The sequence below is a fragment of the Panthera pardus genome, unplaced genomic scaffold (genome assembly GCF_024362965.1).
Source record: "Panthera pardus isolate Hobbes unplaced genomic scaffold, ASM2436296v1 HiC_scaffold_6, whole genome shotgun sequence".
Taxonomy (NCBI): domain Eukaryota; kingdom Metazoa; phylum Chordata; class Mammalia; order Carnivora; family Felidae; genus Panthera; species Panthera pardus.
In genome coordinates, this window is record NW_026526991.1 from 117125868 (window position 1) to 117143283 (window position 17416).

The 17416-nt window shown below is 37.3% G+C and overlaps 1 protein-coding gene across 5 annotated transcripts in view; it reads right to left on the reverse strand.

The window, feature by feature from the left end:
- Positions 1-17416, reverse strand: part of MYO3A (myosin IIIA) — a 243195-nt gene that overhangs the window by 49236 nt on the left and 176543 nt on the right. For 4 of the 5 annotated variants that reach the window (XM_053894938.1, XM_053894937.1, XM_053894943.1 and 1 more), the window contains 5 exons: positions 17068-17156; positions 16105-16234; positions 9102-9181; positions 8558-8635; positions 5531-5736 (listed from right to left, as the gene is read on the reverse strand). In XM_053894938.1, the coding sequence (XP_053750913.1) occupies positions 5531-5736; positions 8558-8635; positions 9102-9181; positions 16105-16234; positions 17068-17156 (583 nt within the window). Of the gene's footprint in view, positions 1-5530; positions 5737-8557; positions 8636-9101; positions 9182-16104; positions 16235-17067; positions 17157-17416 lie in introns of those variants that run through there. The other variant, XM_053894940.1, reaches the window with a different exon arrangement.

Sequence of the window (17416 nt, forward strand, 5' to 3'; positions counted from 1 at the left end):
CTGCATTTGCTATTGTTGACCCTTTTCTCTGTCTTGAGTATCCCCACGTTTGCATCCCACCTTGCCTCCCTGCTTATCCCCCTCCCCCCATCAGTCTCCCTGACATGCCTCATATTTAGACGTTCTGCTCAAATGCAAGTGTTCTCCAATGTCCCATTTCTTTCTGAGCTCTCTCCACAGGGGCCTCGTCTACATGTGGACTGGATGATTCCTAAATCTTCATCTGTGGCCCTCTTTACACAAACTCTGAACACATCACTTCTGACTGCCTGCTTTGCTCCCCCACCTGGTTATCTCACAGACACTCCAATTCATCACCTTGCCTTTCCTCTGCTAGTTCCCACCTCTGAGAATGATGGCACTATTTTTTTCAAAGGTGATAAAAATCTGTGTGTCATCCTAGATTCTTCCCTATTCTCCACTCAGTGTATCCATCAAGCTTAAGAATCTCTCTGAAATCCATTTCTTTCTCTCTATTCCTACAGGCATTGCCTTGAACTTACTTATCATCACTTCTCAACTTGACTTCCATAATTGCCTTCCAACTGGTTATGTCTGTTCTCACTCCCCCTCCCCCAGGTCTGTCTGAATTGTCTTAATAAGATGAAAATCTGATCAGGCCCTTTCCCGACTTGGAAGGCTCTGAGAAAACCCAAGCTCTAAGCCGTGATGGCAAAAACAGGTGCTTTCAAAGGCTAGGCACATAACATAGGTAAGTTGGAGAGCAGTGGAAATGTAGGAAATGCAAAGGTTACACCTGCCAAAAAGCAGTCATTTAAAATTAGGTGACATGTATGAAGACCAGCATGAGAACTCCCTCCCTCCTCTGTATTCCTGCCTGCCTTCCCAGTCTTACCTTCTGCTCTTTTCCGTGGACAGCCTGAGCTCTGGTAATAAAAATTATTTAAAATTATGCCAGAAGGCCATGTTTGCTCATGCCTCTATGCCTTTGTATGAGACTTCCAAGTTGGGAAAGGACATGATCAGATTTTCATCTTATTAAGTGTTGTGTTATTTGTATGTGTTATTCTCTCTGTCTGTATGTCCTTGATCCTCCCTGCTCGTTCCTTTAAGGAAGATCGACTCTTCCAATATTCTAGACACTCTTTCTCATGCATCTTCAATGAAGAGACTAACTGGGCTAACTGACAGTCTCCTCCCCTGTGTTAGACGCACTGACTGCTGTCCACACACACCTGGAGCTCGTGGATACTAGTTCTCAGGGGTGTCCCCATGGGCTCCTGCTCCTGCCGGGAGAGTTGTGTCTGCTGCCAGACCCGTGTCTGCCAGCTGCACTTGGAGGTGACAGGATTCAAAACCGTATGGCGCAAACGGATGAAATATGAGTGAGGAAAGCCAGAGAGTTGTTTCTACACAACTGCATCAAATGCTTTGGTAAGACTTCAGAAAGAAGTGGTCTAAAGCTATTACAAAGGGTTGAGGAGAATCTTAAGAATCAAGAAATAGTCAGCCCTGTGATTGTTTCACAAGTTATCTTCAACTTCCTGCTTCACCTCAAGAAACATTAACTAGAAATCGCAAGTAAGGGATTATTGGTAACTCATGTAAGGAAGAGTCACTACGGGGTGCTTGGGTAGCTCGGTCGGTTAAGTGTCTGGCTCTCGATTTTGGCTCTGATCATGATCGCAGGGTTAGGAGATGGAGCTCCACATGGGGCTCGGTGCTGACAGCACGGAGCCTGCTTGGGATTCTCTCTTTCTCTGCCCCTCCTCTGCTTGTGTTCTCTCTCTCTCAAAATAAATAAATACACTTAAAAAAAAAAGAGTCAATAAACTCCAATTCATGGAACTTTTATTCAAAGAAAAAAACTGAGCCTGTATCAAAAGGCTGAAAAACGAATAGATGTTCATGTTCCAAGTTAAAATGTGATATTTATAGTATATATTTATATATGACTTTTATGATTCTCTGCTTTATCTGAATTTCTACTATAATCTAAGAAGTCTTCCCCTTTCCTCCTCACTTCTACCTTCTCTATGTCATGCTTTCAGAGTGCCCTGTGTATACTTTTATTAAAAATATCCACTACTCTCTCATTCGCTTCATAAATATTTATGGAGTGCCTACTATGTGCCAGGCACCTTTGTAAGTGCTGGGGATGGAGCCGTGAACACAGTACCCTTGTCCCTGGGTTTACATTACATTGTATGATAACGTAATTAGGTCCTTGTTTCCACAGCTAGTCTGTGAGTTTGTTAACATCAGAAGCTCTTTCATTGTTCTTTGGATCTTTAATCTTTGGGATAAGATTTGGGTTAATCTTTTTTTCAAGGACTAGAACGTAGTGGGTGCTTAATTAAATGTCTGCTGAAGGTCTAATGACCTGCCTCTGGGACTTGCTGTGGAAATAAACATGTAGGTAGACCAGTTGCACTGGGAAAGCCCCCAGACTCTTGCTTTGCTGCATCCCTTGTTTTAAAGACTTGCTTTAAAGGCAACATACTGGCTGCTGCTTTGTATTTTATGGACTAGCTTCATGACTTATGCTGTGGGATTCAAGACCACGGCACTGTAGGTAATAAGCAATTTGGGGAGCTTGGGGCTGAGGCAAGAATAATGAAAATAATATAGCTAATACGTATTGATGACATTTGGGTCTATCAATAAACTTCATATATATTATTTAATTTAATGCTCATAACCATATACAGAGTAGATACAGTTTTCATCCCTACTTGCAGATAAGAAAGACTGAGGCTTAAAGCTTATAGAAGTTACTCGAAGTAACTTTGAACAAAGTCACACATTTAGATGTGACAGAATTGGGGTTTGAACTTGGGCTTTCTGATTTCAAAGCGTGTGTACTTACCTACTTCACTATACTACTGTCTTCAATACGTTCTGGTTGACTTAGAGTTCTGGTAGCCAAACCATTGTGTATAGGTGTCTAGTGGAAAAATGGAGCTCACTATGGTAGCTTCTTAGTATAAGAGTTCATTTGAAATACTACAGCAAAAACCCTGTGCAAAGTAATTCCATATTGTGTCTCTTCTTGTAAGATTATTTCTTTGTCACAAAACAGAAGAGTTTATCTACAACAGAACAAAGAATCTGATGAATTTTGCATCATACAACAAGGGTTGGTCAAAGGCTAAGACAGGACAGAGGAGAATTATGTAGTCCTATTTACACCTCCACAGGGCCTTTGCAAATTGTTCTGCCTCCTAAGAATCTACGCCAGTTTAATGAAAGCTTTCAAATTAGTGACAGAGAAAAGGTTTAGTCTTTTATTTCTGGGACTTCCTGTATTTAGAACAGCTGCACATATTCTCTGTATACTGAGTTTTTTTTCCTTCCTCATTTATCATGCAGTAATTTGCTATTTTATATAGCATGGGACTTTGAAATACATTTATAAATTTAATCTCACTTCTGACCTGCCAAATAAGCGACTTTCAACTGTAATATTGTCAAAAAGTAGGTTTAGTCCTCTTTACTGTCCATATTGTAAAACCATAGAGAACTGAAACGGTAAGTTCACTATGTCATTCAAGGCTCTCTGTACATAATTTTTAACCTGATCAGTTTTCCCATCTTATCTTCTGTCAATTTCTGTCACTTCACTAATACCTACTGTGCTAATCCCGGCAAATCCAACCAAGTCCCTCTAGCTTTTGACATGCCAAACAGTACAGTGAGAAAGACCTTTCCTGTCTTTTCCACAAACTGTACCTACCATCAGATTCCAGTTTGAAACTTCTTTCCTAATATTCTCTCTTATCAGCCCTCCTGGACATAAATTTATCTCTTCTGACCTCTTGCACTGTGTATACCATTCACTTGGATCTTGGTACTTATTACCCTGCATTGCTTATTAACTTTCCATGCCTGTGACTTTGAAAATTTTAACTGGGAGTGTCAATTCTCGAGGTTTAAGACAGTTTTGAAATGTGGTGTCCTCTGCAATGCTTAGCACAGTAATTTGCACATAAAGAAAAGGTCACTGAAATTCCATGGTAGTTATAGTAATATTATATTAATATTGTTTATTTAATTAAAAAAATTTTAATGTTTATTTATTATTTTTGAGAGACACAGAGACAGAGCATGAACAGGGGAGGGGCAGAGAGAGAGAGAGAGGGAGAAACAGAATCCGAAGCAGGCTCCAGGCTCTGAGCTATCAGCACAGAGCCTGACACAGGGCTCGAACCATGAAATTATGACCTGAGCTGAGGTCAGATGTTTAACTGACTGAGCCACTCAGGTGCCCCAAAATTTATTTCTTAAAAAACAAGCTAGGCAGTAATTACTTACTGAATTCCTGAATTCTTTCACTTGATCTTAGCCAAAAGACTGAGAAATAATACCTGAATTCTTTTAAACATTTTTAAAAAAATACCTTTTGTTTCTTTGCCAGTGGGTCAAAAGGGTGAGGGGAGGCAAAAACTACTACAGATTGCTGAAAAAATGAAAATTTGCAAAAATAATTAGGATTCTCATTTTATTTATTAAGGGTCTTTTGGTTACCCCAAGTGAAAGAATGCTTGACACAAGGTAAGATGTTTTGTTTTGTTTTGTTTTGTTTTGGGAGGAGGGAGTTAGAAATTTTGTTTTGTTCTTAATCCTAATTTATACACTCTGAAAAAGGCCAGAGAATGTTAGGTTTTACCTGAAAATTGCTAGGTTTTACCTCAAATGCTAGGTTTTACCTGAAAATGGTAATACTATTGAAAATTGAAGCTTCAAATTTAATAGGTAATAGTAATCACAGAATTGATAAATATCAGAAACATGAGCATTTAAAATATTAAATATATAAGGAATATATTGAACCTCTATATCACTATAAATATATTACTTAATAAAATATATTTAATGTATAGCTTAATTCATTTTACATTAATCTCAAATATTAAAAAGGACCTCATACTTAATTGAGTCTTTATGTCTTCTAAATCACTGTTAGAGATAATGTCTCATTTGATCCTTATAACAATTCCACTAGGCAGTCATGGCAGATTTATTAAATGAGGAAAATGGTTCTGAATAGGCCAGGTTTTCTCGATCTCGGCACTGTTAACATTTTAGGATGGATAATTATTTGCTGTGGGGGGATCTCCTGTGGATGGTAGGATGCTTAACAGCATCTTTGGATTTTATGCACTAGATGCCAACAACAACCCTCAATCCCACCAGTTGTGACAAACAAAATGTCTCCAGACATTGACAAATGTTCTTTGAAGAGCAAAATTTCTCCCTGTTGAGAATCACTGGTACAGCCCAATGGTCACCCAACCCAGAACCTCTAACTGCTCAGTACAGAAGCTTAGGCCTTTCAATCATACTGCCCATGACATTTATCCCATGTGACCACACAGGATCTCCCAGGTGACAACAGAAAACTCCTAGCCCCAGTTACCTTTTCTTTCAGTACAACATCTTTTGCAAAAACAAAATGCCTCCCTCCTAGAACACCTAAGTCATTCTCTTCCCTATTTTGCTTCCTATAATTCTTCTGATGAATTTCTCTATAAACTGTACATGGAAACTTGAAAAGAGTTCCACATACCGCTTTATAAAGTTAGCAAAAAGTATCCGATGTGAGTACCCCAGCCTTCGAATTCTTGCTGTTTCCAGAATTCCTGTGTAGCGAAGCTGTAGGAGAACTTTCTCTCTGTCGTATTTTCTTGCCTGACGGTCATTATTTGGTTTGATGCACCGGACAAAATGAGGTTGGCCCACCATCATTTTAGATAACAAATCCATCAGAGAATACTATAATATGGAACAAAAATAAATTTCCCAGTGTAGCATATAAAAATTTAGAAGGTTGCAGGTATTTCTTTTTACTATAAGAAAAAACGCTGAAACCTGGATGTTATACATGTTCACATGAATTCACAGTCAATGGAGGAATATGCATATTAATGAAAATTTTATTTATAGCATATTTTTAAAAATCTGTATTTACTCAAAAATGTAGAGGCAATAACTTGGAACTTAGCCATTAAAAGGTTTCATGTACATTCTTAAAGCAACTTTAATGAATAGATAAAATTCCTTTTGGTATGGTTTGTTTGTTAGTAATTATATCCTCTTAGGGAAGCTTGCTGACATACAGTATTTAGGCATACAACTTAATTTCCTCCTTATACCATTAATTTCCTTATTCAACTCTTTCTTTATAGAAAGTATGAAAGTAAACCCATCAATGCCTATCAGAATCATCTCCTAGTTTAAAATAAAGAATGAGAGGGGTACCTGGGTGGCTGAGTCGGTTGAGCGTCCAACTTTGGTTTGGGTTATAATCTCATGGTTTGTGGGTTTGAGCCCCACACTGGGCTCTGTGCTGACAGCTCAGAGCCTGGAGCCTGCTTCGGATTCTATGTCTCCCTCTCTCTCTGCCCCTCCCCTGTTCACACTCTGTCTCTCTCAAAAACAAATAAACATTAAAAAAATTTTTAAATAAGGAATGAGAAGTTAAAGCAGTTTAATATATAGGACATAGGAGTTACAAAAATAAGCAAATTCATTTAAGCACTCTAATCTGCTCAAGTTCGATAATTTTCTTATTTATTTTAGAATTTTCAAAGTCACATAGATATGAAAATTGTGTTGTTTTTTTTTTTAATGTTTATTTATTTTTGAGACAGAGAGAGACCGAGCATGAACGGGGGAGGGTCAGAGAGAGAGGGAGACACAGAATCTGAAACAGGCTCCAGGCTCTGAGCCGTCAGCACAGAGCCCGACACGGGGCTCGAACTCATGGACCGTGAGATCATGACCTGAGCCGAAGTCGGACGCTTAACCGACTGAGCCACCCAGACGCCCCTGAAAATTGTGTTTTCAGCAATACCTTGTTACAATGGTAGCCAATTACTGGACAACTGAGCATAACATATCAGGATAATCATAGTTCAATTAAAAGTGGAATCTCAGACAGTGAGTATGTTAAAGCCAGCATTGCAATTTATTGGCAAGGTAATGAATGTATGAACACAGGCAGCTGTTGTCAGTTGGATTTCTTTTAGTGTTGGAAATATACAAGCCTAGGGTTATAAAATACCCTGGTGCAAACCAAATACCGGAATTGCACAACTGACAAAGCCTTGGCTTGGCATGGCTTCTTCTTGGGCACTGAAACTCCTATGTGATCCTCAAACAGCTGAGGTTACCACTTTGGAGCCCTTTTCCATTACATTTATATGTGAGCCATCACGCAAACATCTGCCAGGCACTGGGGATACAAAGGTGATATATATGTCACTGGCATTCTGAGCAAGAGCTTGCTACAATTTAAATATTGGTTTTTCTTAGCGACCAAGGCATGGTATTATACTATATTCCTTCTCCACAGAATGAAAAATTACTTTAAAAATATGTTATATACTATACGGAATTATCTTCTATCACTTTTCACTTCAGCCTGAGGATTAAACGATTTTATGAACGAATGGCTTAAGCAGACACACGGTGTTTGATGTCAACAACAGTGGAATGAGAATGGTCTTGGATAACTCACTTAAAAAAAGAAAATAATCTGTGTGTACATATGCTTGGTAATTCAGCTGTGCTGTAGTTCTCATGTAAGGTGAATGGACCAGCTGCAAATGTGAGATATTGAGCATATATGTACACATAAATGTGTGTGTGTGAGCAGATGCTACTCAAAGATGATTAAGCACACACTGTCTGTGAGGAGTTTAGGACTTGAAAATATCTAATAAAACTACCCAGTTATTTTAAAAAATACTTCATGATTCTGTTAGAAAACTGGATGCATTCGCCAAACACTTACAGTAAATTTAACCCAATTTCCTCCCCTTCCCCTCCTGTCTTAAATTATACTATTAATAATTTCCAATTTTCAGTTGGCATTTTCTTCCTTTTCTTTGGCTGATTCATATGATTTTATCAAAAGAGATAAATAAGAACTGAAACCAATAATGAGGGCAGAATTATCTAGAATTGTTCAGAACACAGAGGAAGAAAAGGACTCCCTGTCCTTCTCTTCTCCCATATTGTCTAAGGAAGAAAGGCCACCTTGATCCAATGCTAAGGACACAGTGACTGACTTTCTTGGCATGTTACTGTGTTTCCCTGGTGTCCCTACTCCTTGCCCCATGATTATACCAGTTCTATTTTTCTTTTGAGGTTTTCATCTCGTCTATGTGCAGGGAGACATGGAATGGACCTGGATGCTCAGGCTTGCCCCATCTGTCCACCCTAAAATCATCTAGGAGTGGGAAGGAGAATTGGTAGCTATCATAGCATTGAATTAAAAATGCTGTCAGGTTTTATTCTAGTAGAAATGCATTTGGTTCTTTGGACAAATTTTAACCAAGGTATACAAACCTCCATTACGGTGGACTTAGTATGCAATCATTTTATAGGTAAAATATCAAAGCAAACCAATCCATAGCTTTTTGACAGTATTCTCTACTATATTCTGTATCTAACAAATAGTAAATGGAATGTAATGAGAATTTTATTTTGTGAATAGCACTCTGATATTTGTTACTAGTTTTTGATCTGTAAGTCTCATCTGAAACAAATGACATTCTTAAGCACAACACAGCATAATTTAATATCTTACTCTAAAATATGATGCAACTGTTTGTGTTTTCATGTTGGTTGTCTCTATGGCGTGACGTGTGGCTTCTCCAGTTTCACCCTACAGAGACCGAGAAAGACAGTGACGCTTCGTTATCTATTGTACTTTATGATCCACAGGGAGCACGTGGAATTTCCTTTGGGTTATCACAGGCTATGCATTCAAATACATAAAATAACAAAATGTTAATATTTTTACTGTAGGGTAATTGTTTCATCAGCTGCATTGGAATTTTAATTGGTCTTATACAGAATGTGACTATCTCGGACCTTCACTAATATACTTTGAGTTGCTCCTAGCGTAATATTAAAATGAGCTATAAAAGAAGAGTTAGGAATATATCATAAATGCATGATTATTTTAGCGGCTAGCAGTAATATGAACATAACATAACTGCTTAAGCAGAAAAGAAAGATCAAAAAGGAAAAACTAAGGAAAATGATGCTTACTTTTAGGAGCACACAAACATTGCCATTGTAAAGGTTATATTCTTAGACTCACTGTCATGCAAAATGCATTTTCTTACCTTTGTCAAGTTGATTGTTTTTTCTGAGGTCCTCATTTGATAGTTTATTATATTTTTAGTTTTAGAATGTGGCAGATTACCTATGGGAATATGGATAAAATTAATACACTTAATGGCTAGAAGAATTCCCCCATTTACTTAAGTATTAAAATAAACATTGTTGATCCCACAATATTCATCCTTGGTAAAGTATTTATGAGAAATTAAGGGATAAAGTAATATTGCATAAACATTTGTAACAAATTTTAAATTCAGAAAAAAACCCTCCAGCTTGGAGATTAGAAAAAGTACAGGTGAGTGTTGGATTTCTTTTAATTGCTACAGGATATGGTGTGATTCTGACAGAAGGGACAATTTAATTTGTGTGTGTGTGTGTGTGTGGGTGGGTGGGTGTGTGCATATGTGTGTGTTAAATGGCATCTGAGATTTTCTTGAACACAAAGGTAAACTTTACAAGGGGCCTTAAAAATCATATAGATTATTAAGTCATGAAGTTGTTATAAGAAAATCACGAATGGTTGAGAGCAATGGGTATGTTCAGTCTAACATTCAGAAATCAGTGCACGGCGCAGGCGCTACTTAAGCATGCACAATCCAAGGCCGTGAGAACCCTCTGGAGTAGTGAAAAATTATGGCCATGGGAGCCAGGGAGACCTGGATTTGAATACCAGCTGTGATACTTAAATTGTGTTTCTCGTGAATCACTTACTTTGTCTCTTAGTTGCATTTTGAAACTACATAATGGGGATAATGCTGTCTCGGCTGCCTCACAGAATGTTGATGACACCTGGAAGTATGTCTGGCACATGGTGGGTGGCTGGAAATGTTAGTTCATCTTCTCTCCTGTACCACCCCCCACCAAGCACAATACACCAACCCACAGTCCAAGAGTTCGTCATCCCAATAGCAATGTTCAAATCTGTCTCCAGAATTCAGTATCACTTCAGAAAGATTATTTCTTTTCACTCTCATTCTTCTAAGCGAGAAACAGAGGCTACACATTTTTGACAAATCTTTCACTTTCTTTGTGGTGGCAAAAGGCTGGCTCTGAGGTGATGATGTGGGATGGGACCCTGCCTGGGATGCGGCTGGCAGTGCCTCTGCTGTGCGGTCTTCCCCCCTCCCTCGTCATCAGGAGAAGTGCTACAATGGGTGTGTGTGCCCGCCTTCATGATGGGCTGCACACCCTTCAGATGTGAAACTTCCGCAGACAGCAGAATGGATAGAGACAGTAACGCATGATCTTCGGAGGGGCAGCTCTGGAATTTCATTTGTTCTTTTTTTTTTTAAGGGAAAGTTTGAGGAAAAAAATTACCAAAATTACTACCGGCTTGAAGACTGCTTGGGAGCATAGTAAGTATACAAAGGACTAGTAGCACATTAATTAGAATAGATCCATTTATGGGGTGCCTGGGTGGCTCAGTGGGTTAGGCATCCAACTTCAGTTGGGGTCATGGTCTCATGGTTCGTGGGGTTGGGCCTTGCATCGGGCACTGTGCTGACGGCTCAGAGCCTGGAACCTGCTTCAGATTCTGTGTCTCCCTCTCTCTCTGCCCTTCCCCCGATCTTGCTCTGTCTCTCTCTCTCTCTCAAAAATAAATAAACGTTAAAAAACAATAAAAAAAAAAAGAATAGACCCATTACTTAATAGATACCATTACTTAATATTAGCCAAATAAGAAGTAAAACTTTAAATTTCTCTGAAAACTAAAAAACAAGAGGAAATTTACTAAGGGATTAATAATTTCAATGTAAAAAATTATACACTAGTCATCACATTCTTTAACGAAAAAATAAATGAAAGCCTTTTAAAAATTCATCAGTGCATATCAACGGAACTAAAATTAGCATAGATCTTAATTTCAGAAAATATATCCACTTTGCCTTTATAGTTGACCTGATAAACCTGTAATAAATCAAGCTAGAGATGTGAGCTGCAAGGAATTGTGGTACATTTCCCCCCAATAATGGCTGAGCTGTATTTCACAGTTAAAGTCATACATGTAAAGGGCCATAGTTATTTTAGAATCTTGGAGACAGCATAACATAGGATTGAAATACCCAGACTTTTAAGCCCACTTCTAAGACTTCCCAGAGGAGTTACACTGGGAAAGCTGCTCAACATTTCTAAGACTCAGTGTCTCATCTATAAAAGTAGTTCGTCCTGAAGTGTTGCTATTAGGAGTTAATGAAAGTACTCAGTACAATGTCCAGCACACTGCAATTTCTAAACAAATTTTATGTATTATTATTGTTGTCATCATTATTATTATGTTTGCATATCTAGGTGAATATGAAACCCAAATGCCTCCGATAGCTTTGAGATTCTGAGTCAATGAAACATCTTTGATTTTGAAGTTCTCATCTCCCTAGCCAACGAGACTTGGTTCTGATGATATTCAGAAGACAAAACATAGTATTGAAAACCTGGTTGCATATTTTATAAGGATGAAAAAAATGAGATTAGATGCACAGATGCAGTTGGTGGATACAGAAAGAGATGACTGACTGAAGGGGTGCCTGGGTAGATCAGTTGACTGAGCATGCAACTTCAACTCAGATCTCATGGCTCATGAGTTTGAGCCCTGCATTGGGCTCTGTGCTTACAGCTCAGAGCCTGGAGCCTGCTTTGGATTCTTGTCTCTGTCTCTCTCTGCCCTTCCTCTGCTCATTCTCTGTCTCTATCTCTGTCTCTCTATCAAAAATAAATAAATGTTAAAAAAAAACCCTGAAGATGTTTTGCTTCTGGGCATGATAAAATAACACAAATGCATTAACTTAAATAACTAAAAAAAAAACATACAAAATATATGAGCAATAGTTTTTCTTCCTTTTCATTTTTATTGTAAAATTTACGTAACATAAAATTTAGCATCTTAATCATTTTTAAGTGTATAGTTCAGTAGCATACCTTCATAATATTATGCAACAATCACCACCATCCATCTCCATAACTTTTTTTATCTTGTAAAACTGAAATTTTATACCCATTAAATACCAACTCCCCATTGCCTCCACCTCCAACCCCTGGCAACCACCATTCTGCTGTCTCTATGATTTTGACTGCTCTAAGTAGCTTATATAAAAAGACTCATACCATGTTTGTCAACGTATAACAGTTTTTAAATACTGTGCATGAAGCAGTCCAGGACATTGATCCCTCAGCAAGGGGAAACAAATGAGGTGAGCCCTATGATTACTCCAGCTTTCTGTCTACGAGGTTTTATGCTGTAATGCAAGGGGCGGGGGGGGGGAATCCAGGTGAAGAGCGTGGAAATAACAGATGTAACAATAGAAAACAAACAGCAAATGGTGGAGTCAAACCCAACCATATCAATAATCACATTAAATATAAATGGTATGATCACCTCAATTAAAAGGCAGAGATTGTAGGCATTTAAAAAAGGAAGGTCCAACTACATGCTGTCTAAAAAAAAGTTGAAATATAAAGACAAAACTAAGTTGAGGTTGAAAGTATAAAAAAAGATATACCATTCAACCACTAGTCATAAGAAAGCTGGAGTCTCCATATTAATACCAGGCAAAGTAGATTTCAGAGCAAAGAATATTACCAAGGATAAAAAGGGACATTTAATAATAAATAAAGGGGTCCACTGATCAAGAAGATATAATAATTCTAAATGTTTATATGTCCAATAAAAGATCTGAAAAATACATGAAACAAAACCTGATAGGAATGAAAGAAAAAATAGATAAATTGACAATTATAATCAGATATTTCAAAACTCCTCTTTCAAGAACTGGTAGAACCAGGAGAGAGACAACCAGTAGGGATACAGAAGATTTGAGCATTGACCAATACTATCAACCAAGATGACCTAACTGACATTTATATAACTCTCTATCCAACACAGTGGACTACACATTATTTTCAAGTATAAATGAAATGTAAAACAAGGTATACCATCTTCTGGGCCATAAAACATATCTCATTAAATTTAAATGGATTAAATCATACAAATAATGCGTTCTGAGCACTATGGAATTAAATTAAAAGGCTACAACACAAAGATATGGAAAATACCAATATTTTTAGAATTTAAATATAATACTTACAAATAATCGATGTAAGTACTTATATTAGAAAAGAAGAAATGTTTTCTTAAATCAATTACCTAAGTTCTCACCTTAGAAATTTGAAAAAGAAGACAAAATAAAACCCAAAATAAACAGAGGAAAGGAAACAAAAATGACAAAAGCCAGAAAGAAAAAAAGCAAGAAAGCAAGCAAGCAAGCAAGAAAGAAAGAAAGAAAAAGAAAGAGACATCAACAAAATAGAAAGCAAAGCCAAGGGAGAAAATCAATGAAACTATATACTATTTGCTAGCTCTTTGAGAAGATCAATACAATTGATAAATATCTAGAAAATCTATCAAGAATAAAGTGAAAGACAACACAAAAGATCCATATCGGGAATGAGAGTGCTGATAAAACTTCAACATCTATAGATATTAAAGAATAATAAGGGAACATTATAATCAACTTTATGTCAATAAATATGACTACCTAGATGAAATAAATTTCTTAAAAGACACAACCTACTATAAAGCTCATTTAAAAAATTAGATAACTTAAATATCCTTATATCTGTTAACAAACTGATTGAATTTGTAGTTAAAAACCTTCTCACAGAAACTCTTCAGGCCCAGATGGCTTCACTGATGAGTTTCACAAAGGAATTTAGAAATAAATAATACTCTTCCTGAAAACTGAAGAGGAAGCAATACTTCTAACCCATTCTATGAGGCCAGTATTACTCTGATCCCAAAATTAGAAAAAAATTACAAGAAAACAATAGCCCAATATCCCTCATGGACATAGATGCAAAAATTCTTAACAAAATGTTAGCAAATTGAATCTAGCCATACATAAACGTCCAATGTATCATGACCATGTCAGGTTTTTCCCAGGAATAAAAAGTTGGCATAACATTCAAAAATCAATCAATGTAACTCACCATATTTATAAATTAAAAAATAAACGAATGATCATCTCAATAGATACAGAAAAAGCATCTGACAAAAGTCAAAGATGCATACTTGATAAATATTCAGAAAACTAGGAATGGAAAGAACTTCCTCCTACTGATAAAGGACATCTATGAAAGACCTACAGCTAACATCATAGTTACTGGGGAAAAACTGAGATCTCCCTCTGAGATCAAGAATAAGGCTGGAATGTTTACTCTTACCACTTATGTTCAATATTGCATTGGTGAATCTACCCAGGGCAGCCAGGCAAGATGAAGACATGCAGAAGAAAGGGCAAACTTTTTTCACAGATGACATGATCATCTACATAGATGATCTATATAGATCATTCTATATAAAATTTACCAAAAAAAGCTACTCTAATAAATGAATCTAACAACATTGGAGGGCAAAAGATCAATGCAGAAAAATCAACTGGATTTCTCTATACTAGCAACAAACAGAATTTGAAATAAGTTACCGTTTATAATAGCATGAAATCTGATATACTAGCAGATAATCTGACAAAAGATGTGCAAGACTCACACACACTGAAATCTACAAAGTATTACAGAGAGAAATTAAAGAAGACTTAAATAAATGGAGAGCTATATTGTGCTCCCTGATTGGAAGACTTTCTAAAGATCACTGTAACCCAAAGATTTCTGTAGGATGATCCAATATGGCTGTTGTTATGGGCTGAATTGTGTCCCTCCAAAATTAATATGTTGAATTCCTAACCCCAATCCTCAATATTGTGAAGATACGAATTAGACTAAAATTAATTTATAGCTCCAGGTACATCCCAATCAAAGTCTCACCAGGATTTTGGGTAGAAATTGACAAGCTTATTCTAAAATTTATATGGAAAAGCAAAGGAATTATAATTGCCTCGACAACTGTGAAAAAGAACAAACTGGGTAGCTTATACCACCTGATTTCAATTATTTTTTATAAAGCTACAGTAATCAAGAAGTGTATTATCAGTGCGACACAATAGAAAGTCCAGAAATAGATCTATACATATATAGTCAATTGATTTTCAACAGGCTGTCCAAGCAATTTAATGGGGGGAAGAAGAATCCTTTCAACAAATGGTGCTAGAACAACTGGACAGGGGTCAGGAGGAGTGGTAGGAAGGATTACAGAGTCACAAGGAAAAATGATCGGGGATGATGAATATGCTTTTGGTTTTACAGGTGTTTATATATGTCAAAACCTCATCTTGTTTTACTGTCTAAACATATGCTATTTATTGTATGTCAGTTATACCTCAATAAAGCCATAAAAAGAAATGCAAAATAATAAAACAAAATCTGATAAATAAAAACCAACCCAAACCACATTTTTACCTACTTAAAAGCAAATGCAAGCATGTCTATGGATGTAAGTTTTTAATCAATAAGGCAAATCTCACTAAACCTGTAGAGTCTTAAAGTACCACCCAAAAGCCACCCAGTCCTGAAACAGAGGTGATTTTGAACTCTTCAGAAGTCAGCATATTCTTCTAGTGAGTAGCTAAAGTACCATCATATTTTCTGGCTAGTGCTTCAAATACTTTGCTTTAATGCAAACCTAGTTTGTTTACATTCCTTTTTACATTTTCTTCAGACAATCTGGACAGGAGATATTAATAAATGTGTATTTAGTGAGCTGAAAACAAACCAACATAAACAATGGAGGATTATACTCATGAAAATCACAGTCAGAAACTACTTGATTGGGCCTGAGGAAGCTTCTCAGTTAAAGGAAACTGCCTTGGGGCACCTGGGTGGCTCAGTCGGTTAAGCAGCCGTCTACAGCTCAGGTCATGATCTCGCGGTCTGTGAGTTCGAGCCCCGCATCGGGCTCTGTGCTGACAGCTCAGAGCCTGGAGCCTGCCTCTGATTCTGTGCCTCTCTCTCTCTCTGCCCCTTCCCTGCTTGGTCTCTGTTTCTCTGTCTCTGTCTCTGTCTCTCAAAAATAATAAACATTAAAAAAAAATTTTTTTAAAGGAAACTGCCTTAGCTTACCTGTTTTTGTCAGAGGGTGACTGACCAGTTGCCGAATTACGCTGTTTTCGGATGATCTCAAAAGCAGCACAATATCTGTTGGAAGAGTGTCTCTATTTTTAGCTAAGAACCCACTTGCATTATAGAGGACCTGTTGATAAAGCATGTTATCATCAGTATCACAACCAACATCATCCTCATTGTCATCGTCACTATCATCAGCAGCAGCAGTAGCAGCAGAATCATCAATTGGTATTTACTGAGAATTTCCTCTGTGCTGAGCAACAGGTATACAAAGATTTATAATGGTAGTCCGTTACAACTTGGTTGGAAAAGCAACCTTCTCCAGGTTTACACTATATTTTGTCAGAGAAAAATTTGCGTCTTGCTGATTTTATTTGGGTTGGAATGATAAAAGAGGTCTGATTCCTCTTGTTTATTATGTTGGAAATTTGCACTTTCTCCTGTTGGGAGGGAGGAGAGACAAAGGCTGCAGTGGACAGAGACCCACCTCAAGTTTGAAAAAGGCAGTTTATAGAAAAGGCTGTCAGCTATCATTAAAAGAAGCAAAAAGTAGGTTCCCGTTGGCAGCCAATGTCACCCAAAGCCAGATTTTAGGATTAGAAACATGGTGCTTTGAAGCTTGTCTCTTTCTTTTCTTTCTTGTTTTCCCTTAGTTTCTTAATACAAATTCCTCTAGAAAAACTACAACAATGTGTTTGTCAAACTAGGAGAAGGATTTTTTTTTTTTAACCTTTGCAGGATATATGCTAGGGGTAGATGCCCTGGAGTGGGAGTAGCTGGCAGTGGATCACACAGATTGTAGGAGGTTGGAGAATAGAGTCAGGGCCAGATTGGGGCAGAAACAAATGGCTATCTTATTATAACCATCTGTAAATATTTTTGGCCATAATTTTCATGTTCACCACTATTATTTGATGAAAGGCTAAGAGAAACTCAGTCCTAATTCTTCAAAGTTCTTACCTTTCCCGCATAATGGTGAATTCCAAAACTAAGTTCCATTCTTTTGGGCCTCCAGAAGTACTGTGATTTCAGGTTACCTTCAAATTTTTCTGTAGAAAAAAAGTTGAACCCCAATATCAAGCCATGTAGGAGATCCTCAAAAATACTTATTGACAGAATCATCTCTTTCACCATAAAATGGACAGTGTGCAGTGGAAAAAACAATTTTACATAGTTGATAAACCCAGATTTGGGATATAAATGGTGGAGCAAAACTCAAGGTCACGAATTTAACCATTCCATTAAGATTTAGAGCAGTTCTTAAACCTTAGTAAGCACTGGAATTCCCTGGAGGGCCTATTAAAACACA